This window comes from Brachyistius frenatus, unplaced genomic scaffold, assembly GCF_029030835.1.
Source record: "Brachyistius frenatus isolate BFR_SWC_R1_liver_20210118 unplaced genomic scaffold, ASM2903083v1 Contig_9, whole genome shotgun sequence".
In the NCBI taxonomy this organism is placed as follows: domain Eukaryota; kingdom Metazoa; phylum Chordata; class Actinopteri; family Embiotocidae; genus Brachyistius; species Brachyistius frenatus.
The window spans coordinates 3,432,501-3,446,674 of record NW_027210608.1 but is presented as its reverse complement, the minus strand read 5'-3'; the positions used below and the strand labels follow the sequence as shown (position 1 = coordinate 3,446,674).

Sequence of the window (14,174 nt, the reverse complement as noted above, 5' to 3'; positions counted from 1 at the left end):
ATTAAATCAGAATTAAAAACTCTACCTTTAAATACAGAGATTTTATTTTAAATTGGTGATTTCCATGTGGGTAAGAACAAATCTGTGGTCTGTACCTGTTTTGTGAGTCACATCGATTTAAAAAAAAAAAAAAAATTATATTTGTTTTTTAAAGCTCATTTGTGTTTTGAAATTTAGAAAATGAGAACCAACCTGGGAGGACTAACCAGAAGAGAGTTTAATGATACTTGTTACCTGGGACTGCACTGAATGGATATTCGGGAGGGACATGTCTCATAGGTTCATTGTAGAATTAAATAAAATGTTACTTTGTCCGCATGAGAACATCCAAAAATATTGATTAAGAAATTGAATTTAACATTACAGTTTACGTAACAATTGTTAATAATGATACAAACACCAAATGTAGAGCTTAATATCATTCAAAGTTGTGATTGTATCCATTTAAAACAAACATCTAAAAGCATGTTTACTGTTGGAGTAAACGTGCTCAGAGACACAGTGAGAGATGAAATTAGATTAAGATTAAAGTGTTAAGATTGTGCAAGGGTGCTCATTCTTTCACTGTGAAGCCACAACAGAGAAGATCCTCGAGTGAACATGTGGTCCTCTGAGCGGTGGTATGGCCCAACAGGTGGTTGACCGTGGCTCGGAGGTAAGAAGGAACAGTTCCCCTACATGCCCAGCACCAAAGTGAGAGCCATGGTAATGAACAGAGAAGGAGAGTGGTGCAGGAAGTCCTGGGGAGGTTGATGAGCAGGCAAATGGCAGCATGCTGGATCAGCTTTAGAGGTCTAATGGCACATTGTCTTCAGAAGGAGGGAGTTGTACCATTATAGGCGCATTTTGGGATACCTCTATGGTGAGGAGAGAGTGAGACCTCCTGATCTTGTAAAGGAGAAATCAACAGGAGATCTTTACTGCTGCTGTGTTTGCAGAGGACGTCAGCTTGTCGTCCAGGTCCCCTGGCAGATTTTTCGCTGTCCGAGTTGATGCCTCCGTGGTGATGATACTGCTTTAGTGAGGGACTCTTTCCCTCACTAACAGAAGGTCAGTCTTGTCACGGTTGAGCTTTGATATTGAGATGTTGGCTGCAGTTCCAGATGGGGGGGAATAACAAGGATATATGGGTGTCACCCACATGGTGGGAGGAGAAGCTGTGTGAGTGTTTGACAGCAGTCAGTGTGCTTGTGTGGAGGAAGAAGAGGAGAGAGCCCAGGACGGTGGCCTGGTGAACTCCTGTTGTCTGGCTGCGTGGTTCGGACTGCTACCTGTACTTGCAAAGGTTTTGGGTTTGAATCCCAGCCTTGGTCTGTTCTTTATGGAGTTTGCATATTCTCCCCACATTTGAGTAAATCTTCTCTGACACTAAAATACAGGAATGTGTGACATACAACTATTAGTGCTCTTAAAAAAAAGATTTCAAACCCCCTGGCTGCTGTACTGTGGCTGTAGACTGTATGTAAACACTGAATGCAGCCTCTGTGATGTCACCCATTAGTTTCCTGAAGAGCAGTTTTAGGTCTGGCCCTTAGCATCTTCGCTGTGCACGACGCAGCCTCACTCCCAGCTAATCCAAAAATGGGCAAAGAGGTTGTGTGTGTGTATTATATGTGCCATGGTATGTGCCATAGTGTGGTTACTGTTCTTGCCCTGCTGAGGCAGACAGAGGAAGCCTGATTGTTGAAACCTGCAGGCAGCTCGCCAACTCTGATGGCACCCACCTGTCACTCAAAGCAGCCCTGCCCTTAATGCATAACGTTAAGCTGTAGTACAATTTAAAAGGGTGAGTTATTTAAAAAAAAAAAAAACAACAACCCCTGTGCAGATAGCGTGAATGTCGAAATTAGCTGGAGAGACCAAAAAACGTTTTTTCACCTGGCTGTAAACTTGACTCTCTTTTAGAGGCAGCCTCAAGTGGCCATTTAAGGAACTTCAGGTCTTGGTACTGCTGGCTTGGCTTCATTTTTCAGCCCCAGAGGTTGCTGCTTGGCTACTGCTGCTCCCTGCTCCTACATAGTCAGGATGGAGCCACAGTAATATACAGTGCTACTCCACTAGGAATTAACATGGAGCAGGGAAAGCATCTGTATGCATATATGCACTTTGCTTTGGGCTGAAAAAAAATCTGTAACCTGCAGACGTCTGTGAATGTGCATATTTGTACTCTCAGTAGCTACAGTCTGGTAAAAAGCTGTTTTTTCAGAAGGAGCAGGTAAATAATTCTCATCTTGTCCAGATGTTGCTGCAAGACTTTTTTGACATGTCCAACAATGAATGTAAGGTAGATAAGTCAAATAATGCAGAGTAAGATGTGGGGTCATAGGTTTTCATCTGACAAAAAGTTTGATTCCAGAGCTACAGCACAGAGGGACGATGTACAGCTCATGGTGCTGAATTTAGGTGGAATAAACTCCACTAGATGAAAATCAGTAGAAACAGAAAGCCATGATGGTGAGAGTGATGTGTGAAAGTGACAGTGAGTTTGTATTATTTTTCAGCAGCCACTGCTCTCTTGTGCAGAGGAAACATACACACATTCCACATATACCAAACATTGTTTTTTGTGGATGGGCATTCAAAGCTTATTTAAAAAGCAATTTTAAAAGAACAGAACTCAAATCATACAAATTTCTATTTTGATGCTAAATTAAAAAAATTCCCCTCGGGGATTAATAAAGTAAATACCTACCTGTAAAACGTTACTGTTATTTTAAATCCACACTGCTCAGCATAGTCATCAACCCCCGTTTTACACCAATGTGATGCATATTAGTTTTTAGGAATGCTGTAAATAGAAATGAACATATCTTCCAGGGGCCGTATTCACAAAGATTCCTAGGACGACAAATTAATCCCAGTGACAAAGTTCTAATTATATATGGTGCAGGAATGTTTGTGGTCAATCTCTTTGGAGACACTCACTTCTCCCACTCAACGCAATAACGCCAAAGATCTGAATCAGAATCAGCTTTATTGGCCAGGTGTGTTGACACATACAAGGAATTTGACTCCGGTTGTAGCTTCTCTCTCAGCGTGCAAAAAAACAAAAATAGACAGACATAAATAGACATATAAAACATAAATAGATATATATATATACAGCTAAGAAACAAATATATACATATATACACCTAAACAATGGTGCAATTGCACTTAGTGCAAATGGTGCTGATGCAGTTGGGTGTAGTGCAAAACATCCAGTGATGTTGAAGATGTTATGTGTTGAGCAGAGTGACGGCCTGCAGATAAAAACGGTTCTTATTTCTGGTGGTCTTGGCGCACAGTGATCTGTAGTGCCTCCCAGAAGGGAGGAGCTGGAACAGTGGGTGTCCAGGGTGGGATGGATCTGCAGAGATGCCACCGGCCCGTTTCCTGACTCTAGATGTGTGTAAGTCCTGAATGGAGAGCAGGTTGGCACCGATGATTTTCCCTGCAGTCCTGACTGTCCGTTGTAGTGTGTTCCTGTTTGGTGGCCGATCCAAACTGGACGGTGATGGAGGTGCAGAGAACAGACTGGATTATGGCGGGAGGGAGAGTTTAGTGTGGAAGGTGAGTTTGGTGTGGAGGGTGAGTTTGGTGTGGAGGGAGAGTTTAGTGTGGAAGGTGAGTTTGGTGTGGAGGGTGAGTTTGGTGTGGAGGGTGAGTTTGGTATGGAGGGTGAGTTTGGTATGGAGGGAGAGTTTGGTGTGGAGGGTGAGTTTGGTGTGGAGGGTGAGTTTGGTGGAGGGTGGAGTTTGGTGTGGAGGGAGAGTTGGTGTGGAGGGAGAGTTTGGTGTGGAGGGTGAGTTTGGTGTGGAGGGAGAGTTTGGTGTGGAGGGAGAGTTTGGTATGGAGGATGAGTTTGGTGTGGAGGGTGAGTTTGGTGTGGAGGGTGAGTTTGGTGTGGAGGGAGAGTTTGGTGTGGAGGGTGAGTTTGGTGTGGAGGGTGAGTTTGGTGTGGAGGGTGAGTTTGGTGTGGAGGGTGAGTTTGGTGTGGAGGGAGAGTTTGGTGTGGAGGGAGAGTTTGGTGTGGAGGGAGAGTTTGGTGTGGAGGATGAGTTTGGTGTGGAGGGAGAGTTTGGTGTGGAGGGTGAGTTTGGTGGGAGGGTGAGTTTGGTGTGGAGGGTGAGTTTGGTGTGGAGGGTGAGTTTGGTGTGGAGGGTGAGTTTGGTGTGGAGGGTGAGTTTGGTGTGGAGGGTGAGTTTGGTGTGGAGGGTGAGTTTGGTGTGGAGGGTGAGTTTGGTGTGGAGGGAGAGTTTGGTGTGGAGGGTGAGTTTGGTGTGGAGGGTGAGGAGGGTTTGGTGTGGAGGGGTGTGGAGAGTTTGGTAAGGAGGGTGAGTTTGGTATGGAGGGTGAGTTTGGTGTGGAGGGAGAGTTTGGTGTGGAGGGTGAGTTTGGTGTGGAGGGAGAGTTTGGTGTGGAGGGAGAGTTTGGTGTGGAGGGAGAGTTTGGTGTGGAGGGTGAGTTTGGTGTGGAGGGAGAGTTTGGTGTGGAGGGTGAGTTTGGTGTGGAGGGTGAGTTTGGTATGGAGGGTGAGTTTGGTGTGGAGGGAGAGTTTGGTGTGGAGGGTGAGTTTGGTATGGAGGGTGAGTTTGGTGTGGAGGGTGAGTTTGGTGTGGAGGGAGAGTTTGGTGTGGAGGGAGAGTTTGGTGTGGAGGGTGAGTTTGGTGTGGAGGGTGAGTTTGGTGTGGAGGGAGAGTTTGGTAAGGAGGGTGAGTTTGGTATGGAGGGTGAGTTTGGTGTGGAGGGAGAGTTTGGTGTGGAGGGTGTCCAGGATGATGGTGTTGAACGCCGAGCTGAAGTCCACAAACCGGATCCGTCCGTATGTCCCTGAGAAGTCAAGGTGTTGCAGGATGTAGTGCCGTCCCATGTTGATTGCATCATCCACCGACCTGTTTGCCCTGTAGGCAAACTGCAGGGGTCCAGCAAGGGGGCCTGTAGTGTCCTTCAGGTGGGCCAACACCAGTCTTTCAAAGGACTTTATGACTACAGACATCAGGGCAACGGGTCTGTAGTCATTTAGTCCTGTGATGGAGGGTTTAATGAAAGTGATCACACACAAAAAACCAGCGCTTTCACAGCCTCATATTGAGACACACTTGATTTAATTTCCACTGGATGTCATTGTCCATTCAGTGCCATTTCTCACATGAGTGCATTTTTTGTGATCACCCAATCACATCTCCTAAAAGCATGTGTTACACCTAGGAACGGGGTTCTCCGCGAGGGTTTGCTCCAAACAGCCTAGCTCCAATGACTCCCATTCAACTTCTCTCCTGTAATAGAAAGTCAATACATTTTTTCCACAAGTCATATTGGCGTTGCCTGCTAAATTCACTCCTTCTCATTAGTGTTCTGGAGGTCCATTTGAAAAAAATACCCTCATTTATCAGACATTAGGCCTCAAAAAGTGGCATTTTTAGGGGCGTGTGTCTTTTATTGACAGGCCTGTGGTGCAGTCAGGTTTCCGCTACCGGTGAGCGGTGTAGAGTCCTCAGCTTCCCAATTAGATTGAGTCAGATTCGCCGCTTGCTCTTCCCAAGCGCGTCCATATATGGTCAGTTCTGGCTCCAAAGTAACAAGATGGCGACAGCCAAAAATCCGAACTTGAGCTTGAATACTCGTGGTTTTGCAGTTTGCCAAGTAAATAATCTTTCAGTTTAATTCAGGATTAGAGAATATTTACTTCGGAGGATAAATTTATTGTAGATGACAGTTTTCTACACTGGGGTTAAATTAGAAAGAAATAAAGTTATACTTAATGGCTTTGTGTGTAATTTAATTTTAGACCTGTTGTTACAGTAGAGAAGCAGAAGTTCCTGGTCTTTCATTGTTTTCCTTTTAAAATGTGGCTAGATTTCAGGTATCTTCGTGAAAACTAAACTGACTGATTAAATGTGAGAAACACACACACACACACACACACACACACACACACACACACACACACACACACACACACACACACACACACACACACACACACACACACACACACGCTTCGATCTAATTATATGTGGGCTCCACCGTTGATGTTGGCTGGGCACCACCTCTTTAAATGAAGGGCTTAATTCGTGACCCTAATTGGTCTGTGATTAATATGTTAAACTGTGTAATTACAAAGAATGAATATTCTTGATTATTTTATCTATAGATTAAGATGAGATTAATCGGTGAATTAATGTCTCAAGGCTTCCTAATGACTCCATGGGGTCCTCTCATCAACATTTAATGAGCTACTAAATCATTAATTGGAATTTGCTTATTATCACCTGTGGATACATCATTCATTTGAAAAGTTGAGCTTACCCTGGTGGGTCCACACCCTCGGAACTTAATTGCTTTTAATAATGAGGTTACTAAATTGTTAGTCCCCCATAGTTTCTCTGTAAATCAAGCAGGGCGACTGAAATGGCTCAGACATTACAGTGATAGCAAAGCACTAATAAACCTGTCAGGTGTTCACAGTTTAATATTTGAGCATCCTAATCTCTTTTGACTGGTGGTTCCCTTGTTGATGTGAGAGCATAAAATGCTCCCGTTGCCATATCAGAGATGTTTTTTTTTGGCTGTTTATAATATTTTTGGTGAAAATTATTCTTGTTTATTGTCAATTAAGCTTTAAATAGTTCAAATATGCAAACATGTGGAGCTGGAACAAGTTAAACTTTTCTTCAGAATGTTTAATCTATTACTAAAATCGCTGCTGATTCATTTTCAGCTCTGACATATAGTTAAGTTATCAGTGGAAAAATGCATGCCGCCCAACACACCCTGAAATCCCAACCCGCAATGTTTTGAAACTCACCTTTGACCTCTGCGGAGTCTCAACACCACAGTATTTTTGAAAATGACTTCAAAATAGTCTCTGTTAAATGTTCTGTCAATCCAAAAAGTGACAAATCAGTGTGTCTTAAGGAATGTGAATGGCGATGAAAGAAGCTTCAAACAGCCCTCGCCAAACAAAACAGTAACAACTGCTTGAGACAGAAAGACTCAGTGTTAAAAGGTTAAAACTAATGTAGCAGCTCAGTCTTTGTTCTGATCTTTAAAGGCTGCATTAAAGAGGCCCTCTGAAAATATTTGGCACCTGTTTGGCACCATATCACTAACTGCAAAGACAAAAGACTGACACTAGAGGGCAGCATTTCATTGTGTTTTTCAATTTGGCTCGACTTTCCTCTGTATTTCGATCACTTTGCACTTAGGGATTGTAACTATTTGATATTCTTCTAACATGTTGGGGTACAGTAAAATATGTATTCATCCTATTTTATAATGTTATTCTGAGTCTTAAAACTGCATCTTGAATTGTAAAAAGATAACAGAAACAAAAGTTGGTTTGGACTTAAATCGTGTGGCAGAAATGATGTCAAAACTGATGATAAATATCCACCTACAATTACATACACATATTTAAAATGAAATAGCACTTTATTAGTGTGCATATGTTATAATAGTAGTGTTTGGTATACCCATCATCCAGCAGCAGTGTAACACTTTTCAGCCAGTATTGTAGCACCACAAAGTGAACTGTCATTTAAAGTCAAACTCCCACCTCAGTTTCTCTGATGCTGTCATAGAATATAAAACCTGTGAATGTTGGTCAGAGTCTGTATCACACTGAAACTGTTCTTTCATCTCCCGGACTTCATAGACCGAAGTCTGCATCAGTTACACAACAGTACCCAGCTCCAGCCGCTCTGCTCGCAGCCAGCCAACCTGTATCCATCCTGATACGCTCAAAAGAGAGTCGCAGATTGTCATCGCCTCTCACAGTCACTCTGATGACAAATTAGTGGGCCGCGGCGTTGCCATCTCGACAGGAAAAGCAGTAGCAGGGAAATGAAAGGGAATGGTGTTTATTCCCAGAGCTCGAACCCCTCTGTCGGCCTGTCACTCTTCCCATGACCCTGAGGGGAGAAGCGGAAGGCATCCTGAGCTTCCTTCCTTCCATACCTGTTAAATCATTCATCATCCAACTGCCTGATTATTTTAAAAAGCTAACAAGGCTGTGGTTCTCGAGTGTGTTTGTGCATGTCTGTCTGAGGGAGAGAGAGTGAGCAAGAGAGGGGCATAGCTGGCGGTGGGATGCACCCCGTGGCTCTTACCAACCCCCCTCCTCATCCCTCATACACCCACTTCCCCCAACTCTTTGGTACAACACTCTTTTGAATCCTACAAAACTTTTAGTGGAAGTGGTGTGTGTGTGGGTGTGTGTGTGTGTGTGTGTGTGGAGGGGGGCTCCCTCCTTCTTTTCTCATCCTAATTCTTCTCCCCTGCACCGTCGTCTTTGCCTCCTTCCTGTCGTTGGCAGAGTTGTGTGTCTGTTTTCATTTGTGTATGAGACAAGTGCAGTTTATCATGCGCTGTGTGTGTGTGTGTGTGTGTGTGTGTGTGTGTGTGTGTGTGTGTGTGTGTGTGTGCGCGTGTGTGCTTTGGCTTGTCTGTGAATATAAGGCAGAGTGCCAGAGGTCGGGGCAGAGGCCCTCCTGGGTTGTCTTGGCCAATAGAAGGATAGCAGGGAAGCAGCCAGGAAATGTTTATGAGCATCTGTGTGTGTGAGTGTGTGAGTGTGTGAGTGTGTGTGTGTGTGTGTGTGTGTTAGACAGAGAGAGAGATGAGCCACTGGGCACCAGTGTGGTTTTGTGGCATTTGGCACTCTCTGCATATCCCTCTCATTTGCTCTCTTCCATTTCATATGTTTGCAAACTTGAGTTGTGATAAATGTCAGCATCCACCTGTATGACTCTTATTTTAAAAACTCTTATGGTGTGTATGTGTATTTGCTGTAGTGCTGGGCAATATATGAATATTATATGAATATTATATTGACTTGAGAACAGATATCATCTTACATATCATCGTCTTGGATATCATAATGTCTTGATATGTCATAAGTGTTATTTGCTGTATTTAAGTGATGTCATTTTCTGAACTTACCAGACTGTTCTAGCTGTTCTGTCTCTTAGTGATTACTGATGATTATTTATCAACAATCTCATTGTACCAATAGTCATCCTTACAATGCGGTCACAGTATCAATCTCAAGGTATTTGGTCAAAATGATCCTGATATTTGATTTTTTTTTAAGCTCATCTCTAGTTTGCAGCTCTTTCAAAGAAACTGCAGTATTTCCATACTTCACAATGCTCTGACCTTATTCCACATACTTGCAGCCTACTTTGAATGTATATTTCATGACTGGGTAAATACCATATGTGTCTGATTTAATGCGATTTATCAACCTAGTTTTACATTTTGCCGTCAGACTCCAGTTACAAATGTCTGTTTTATTATTTTCCGCATGGATAAACAATTAAATGAAGCACACCTACCCAAGAGCTCTTTGAACATCTCGAATGAATGTGTATAAAAGTGTTTGTTCGTAGTTTGAGCAGTATGTAAACATAAAAAATGTAAGTCTGTAAGTCGACACTTTCACTTCCCAGTCAATGATTTATATAAAATCCAATCTGCTGGAGTAAAATACCAGCGATATGATATAAAAAATAATCTGTTCAAACACTTGCAAACAACTCGTGTAATAAATTTAAGTAGTAGTATAAGTATAATTAGTTCAAATGTTCTGTATGATCTGTTTGCACTGAATGGTTTTATTTTGGTGTTATAATGTGTCCCAAAATGTTATAATGTGAGTCTGCAACACTCCTTGAACCGATACTATTAAATCACATTGTTTGACTGCCACACCACTACAGTATGTACTGTTAAAAGCAGCTCCTAATGAGAGTTGATGTTAGATTTAAACATGTGGTTTAGTTTGCTATCAATTTATTCATTTATTTACTTATTTCTCAGCTCATGACTTCATTCCTTCCTACCCTTATAAATTGTCCTAATCCACTTCATGGCTAGTAAAGGAGATTTCCTTGTATAAAATGTCAACAATTGCTGGAGCATAATGTTGCAGTGGTATTATATATATAATGTTAATTTAACACAACTGGCAGATTTTTTTCTTTACATGCTTTTCTTTGCTTTGACATCAGAGTCAAGTTTCTCATCACAGACAGAATCAGGAATAGACAGGGATATGTTTCTAGATGCGATCGGGTCTTTGCAGATGCCTCGTTATGCTAATTTCTTTATGAGTTTCATTAGTCATACCAATTATTATGGTGTCTACAGTTTTCATTAAAACAAATGCCAGTTAGGTAAGCTAATTTCTCACAAGAAAATGATGTTCCAGGAAAACAGCAATTTGATTCATCTTCTATTAAAAGGCTTTGCGTGTCTATTTTTCAAAATAGAAGACGGTAAATACCCTAAATTATTTAAATATGAACAATGATCATGAATTTTTAAAGTTGGTTAGTTGTAACGTGAGAATATACTGTATATAACTCACGCTTTCATGCAAAATTATGCTCTGAAAATTGGCAGCTTAACTAATTTAATGCGTTTGCTGCACCTTTTAGTTAAAGGTCCCATATTGTATAAATTCAGATTTCTGGTTATATTTGAATTATAAATTAGATCTTGGTTTAATATAGATACACTGAAAGTGTCAAAACATTAAGTCCATGGAGAAATGCACACAGCATGTATTCAACAACTTTGCTGTTTGGACATCCATATGTCACTGACTCACGCTAGGTCATATGTCCACCTTCAGCACGACCCACAATCTAACCTTTCATGAGGAAGAATAACACAAACGGCTCATTGTATTGTGGAGCAAGCAAGCACAAGATCAAAGGAAATGTGTGTTTGACCTGTGCGTGTGTCACTCAGAAAAGAATCAGCCAATCAGAAGAGAGGGTTGCTGATATTGCTGCACCTTAAAGACACAGATGCACAACAGCCTGTTGAGAGAGAAGTTTAAGAAAGGAGATGTACGAGGGTGGATCAGTAAGTTCTGAGACTGCTGTGCGTGATGAAAGGGCAGAATTGTGACGCACGGGAAACAGAAAAACTGTAACCCTCACGGCTTAGTGCTCCAAGTTTTGTCGCTAGAGGAAAATCACCGCCTGAGTTACACATGCTTTTGGGAGCAATGGTCCGGGTGCTTCTGCAATATTTATGCACCTCTGCTCTCTGAGCAGAGAGAGCACATCAAAGTTTGTGATGAGAAACTTGTGTATTTCCAACGCGCTGTTAGCGAGAGTGTTGTCATTTTGGAGAACACAACTGCCATCACGCCGCAGCTCAGGTCATAGGCACTGAATATTTTCTGTCAAACGCCTCAGATCATCACAGTAGAGCTGTGTGTTGACAGTCTGACCCTGGGGGACGAATCCACAGTGCACAACCCCACAACTGTCAAGGAGAACCCACCTGGTTGTGCACCTAACCTGATGCGCCTTTTTCGGTTTTGGACAGTGACTTTCTGTCACTGAAAACATCTCTCCAGGCTCGTTGCTTCATTGCCGTGGGCTTCCTGAAGCATTTTAAGGGTCTCCATTGCCAAGTGCCTTCAGTTCATGTCCCCGGAGAAATTGCATTGTGGATCAGTGCTCACAAAAACTTGTGTAACTCGGGTCCTGATTTTGTTGAAGTGATGTAATTTGTACCACTTACTCGTTGGGGTTATACCTTCTGCTCCGTGCACGTTATGGTGTTTCGCATTTTTTACACGCAACTGGAGCAACTTTCTGATCCACCCTCGTAAAACTATACTGAGATGGTTTTTGGACCCTTAAATAAACTGCAAACAAAACACCTGAAAAGTGTACAATATGGGACCCTTAAAAAGAACCCATCTTGTACATACATAGCCAATCAGATGTTTGCTGCTGGCTTCTCCTTTCTCATTGACTTTAACCTGTTGGTTAGATTGAGCCAAAAAGTCAACCCATGTACAATATTCATTTTTCCCGTACTCTTCTCCATTTCCTCACTTTTTTTTTTTTTTTTTTTTTTTTTTTACACCTACCCATACAGAAAAACAACAGACAGGATATTTCCCGTTAGTTACCATGCCTCATTAGCTTCTGTACAGGTAAATGTCAGCAGCAGTGTTGGTATGTGGACACAAAAGTCCCTCCTGCCTTCAGACCCCAGCAGTATGACACCATGAGCCACTGCTACCTGACCAAACATGCTTCCTTGTGTTTCAATCTTCACCAACATGCTGCCACCTTCCTTCTTCTCTCCTGCTGTCATGACCTTTCCTCATCTGTCTGCGAGGCACGCTACTGCTCTTTTCTTCTCCTGTTGCACTCTGTCTCGCACACTGTCCCGGTCTTTTCTCTGCCTCCCATCTTCTACCTTTTCACTCTGTCTTTCACCGCTGAATCTGACACAGTCTCACCGACGCTGCTTTTTCTTTCTTTGTATCTTTTGATGTGGCTTGTATTCATTTTATCTCCAATGTTCCTCCTTCGTCTTTGATACCTTTATGCTCTGTTTCCCTGCTCCTCTTCTTCCGCTCTCTGTTGCGCTATTTCTTTCCAGCAGTCTCCCGTGACCTCTCAGACCACCAGGCAGTGTCCTTTGACCCCGGCCAAGATGGCACCGGCTCCCTCTCCTACTCCTTCCAACCCTGCCCTCCAGACCTCTTCCTCCTCTTCTTCCTCCTCCTCCTCCTGTCCTGCACTGCGCCCAGTGAGATAACCCTCCTTACTCGCCGATTTTTCTGTCCTTTGCTCACGTTTCCCTCCTTTAGCATCCCTGACAACTGATATGGAAAGACAGTGTTTTGGCTCAGTGATAGTTTAAAGGTTACACAAAGGGTTGTGAACCAGCTTGAAGAATCTAAGAAGGACTAAGACAAGGACAGACATCAGTTGATGTCAGTAGAGAAAAACAGACTCTAATGCTTAAAATATTTTACCATATATGTTTGAGGCAATTCCTTCAATGTTTGCCACCTGATAGAAAAGTTTCTTGTGTACATACATATAGTAGTGTAAATACTATAACTAACATTTTGTAGTAAAAGCAGTTTTTGTTAGTTGTTGAAGAATATCTGTAAATTGTGGAGTTTTTTAATCATCCCGAGCATTTAAAAAGTTAATGTGGGATATTTGCATAACATTTTTTAAGATGGATTAGTGAGCATGATATAACTTTTCTCTAAGTTGAATGTTTCAAAACTTTTATTTTGAAATATCATCTTGCAAAAAAAATTATTTGCAGAGAAAAACACATCATAACTACATAACATTTCTAAGGAACTAAAGCTCTGGAGGCTCTGCTACATTACATATGTGGATATATATGTGGCCTTGCTACCATCTTATGTGTATAATGTGTCCCCTGCATTTTTGGTGTATTCACACCTGTATTTAGAACTGTCCACTTATGATTGCATCACATAAGATGTATTGTATTGCCAAGTATGAGCAGGCCCCGAGAGACTCGGAGGAGGTGATGAGGGCTTTATAGTGAGAGACTGCTGATGGCTCCTCAGCTGATGAGTAGATTCTGTGTATTTTCTCGTCATTCATCCTCTTATGTCTGACAATAAGTAGCAAATGTTTGGAATTACTGGTGACAAATCTTCAGAGGATGGTGGAAAGTTCTCCTGTGAGGTAGCTGACTATTAAGAGAAGCTTTGACGGCCTCCTGTGTTTGTCAGCCTCTAGCTTGTCACTTCCTCCCCTTCCTCCTCCTTGTCTGTTAAGCGATGTCCACTGAAGTCAGGACACCAGATGTGACAGGAGCGCTGTGGCGCCTGCCTCCTGTTCTCTGTGGCCTTGCTGCGAGCGAGGCGTCACGTCCTGTTTATCTCTCTGTCTCTTCCTTGCTCTTCCAGAAGGGCCCTGTGGCGCCGGTCGTGGCCGTGACGGCTCCGCAGCAGACCCCCGTGGTTATGGCGCCGCAGGCCCTGATCCAGTCCGCCTCCCAGCCAGCACAGCCTCCGCAGACGGCCATCGCCGCGGCCCCCGGAGGTCCTGTCGTGTCCCAGGTCCGTTCCCTCAACCGCGCTGCCACCCCTCCTTCCACCACCGCCCACACTCCACCCTGAAGGGGCGCAGGCTCTGTCACAGCTGCCAGGAGGCTGGTTGTGTCACAGGCTCAAGCCCGGACCCACAGCCTCACCGCATCACACAGCTGGCCATGGACAAAGAGTCTCACACATGCCCACACACGTTCGCGCTCATACATTCACACTAGTGCACACCAGCCCAAGGACAGACAGACAAAGGCACAGACTCACCATGAACTCATGTTTATGCATATTCCGAAACATGCAAATACTGTTACAGATATATACAGATTTA

At 43.1% G+C, this 14,174-nt stretch overlaps 1 protein-coding gene across 3 annotated transcripts in view; it reads left to right on the top strand.

Annotated features, from left to right (window-relative positions):
- LOC138616233 (transcription initiation factor TFIID subunit 4-like) overlaps positions 1-14,174 on the top strand; it is a 93,020-nt gene that overhangs the window by 4,608 nt on the left and 74,238 nt on the right. Inside the window, exons 3-4 of one of the 3 annotated variants that reach the window (XM_069690393.1) lie at positions 12,406-12,552; positions 13,706-13,858. In XM_069690393.1, coding sequence (XP_069546494.1) covers positions 12,406-12,552; positions 13,706-13,858 — 300 coding nt within the window. Of the gene's footprint in view, positions 1-12,402; positions 12,553-13,705; positions 13,859-14,174 lie in introns of all 3 variants that reach the window. The other 2 variants (XM_069690392.1, XM_069690394.1) reach the window with 2 other exon arrangements.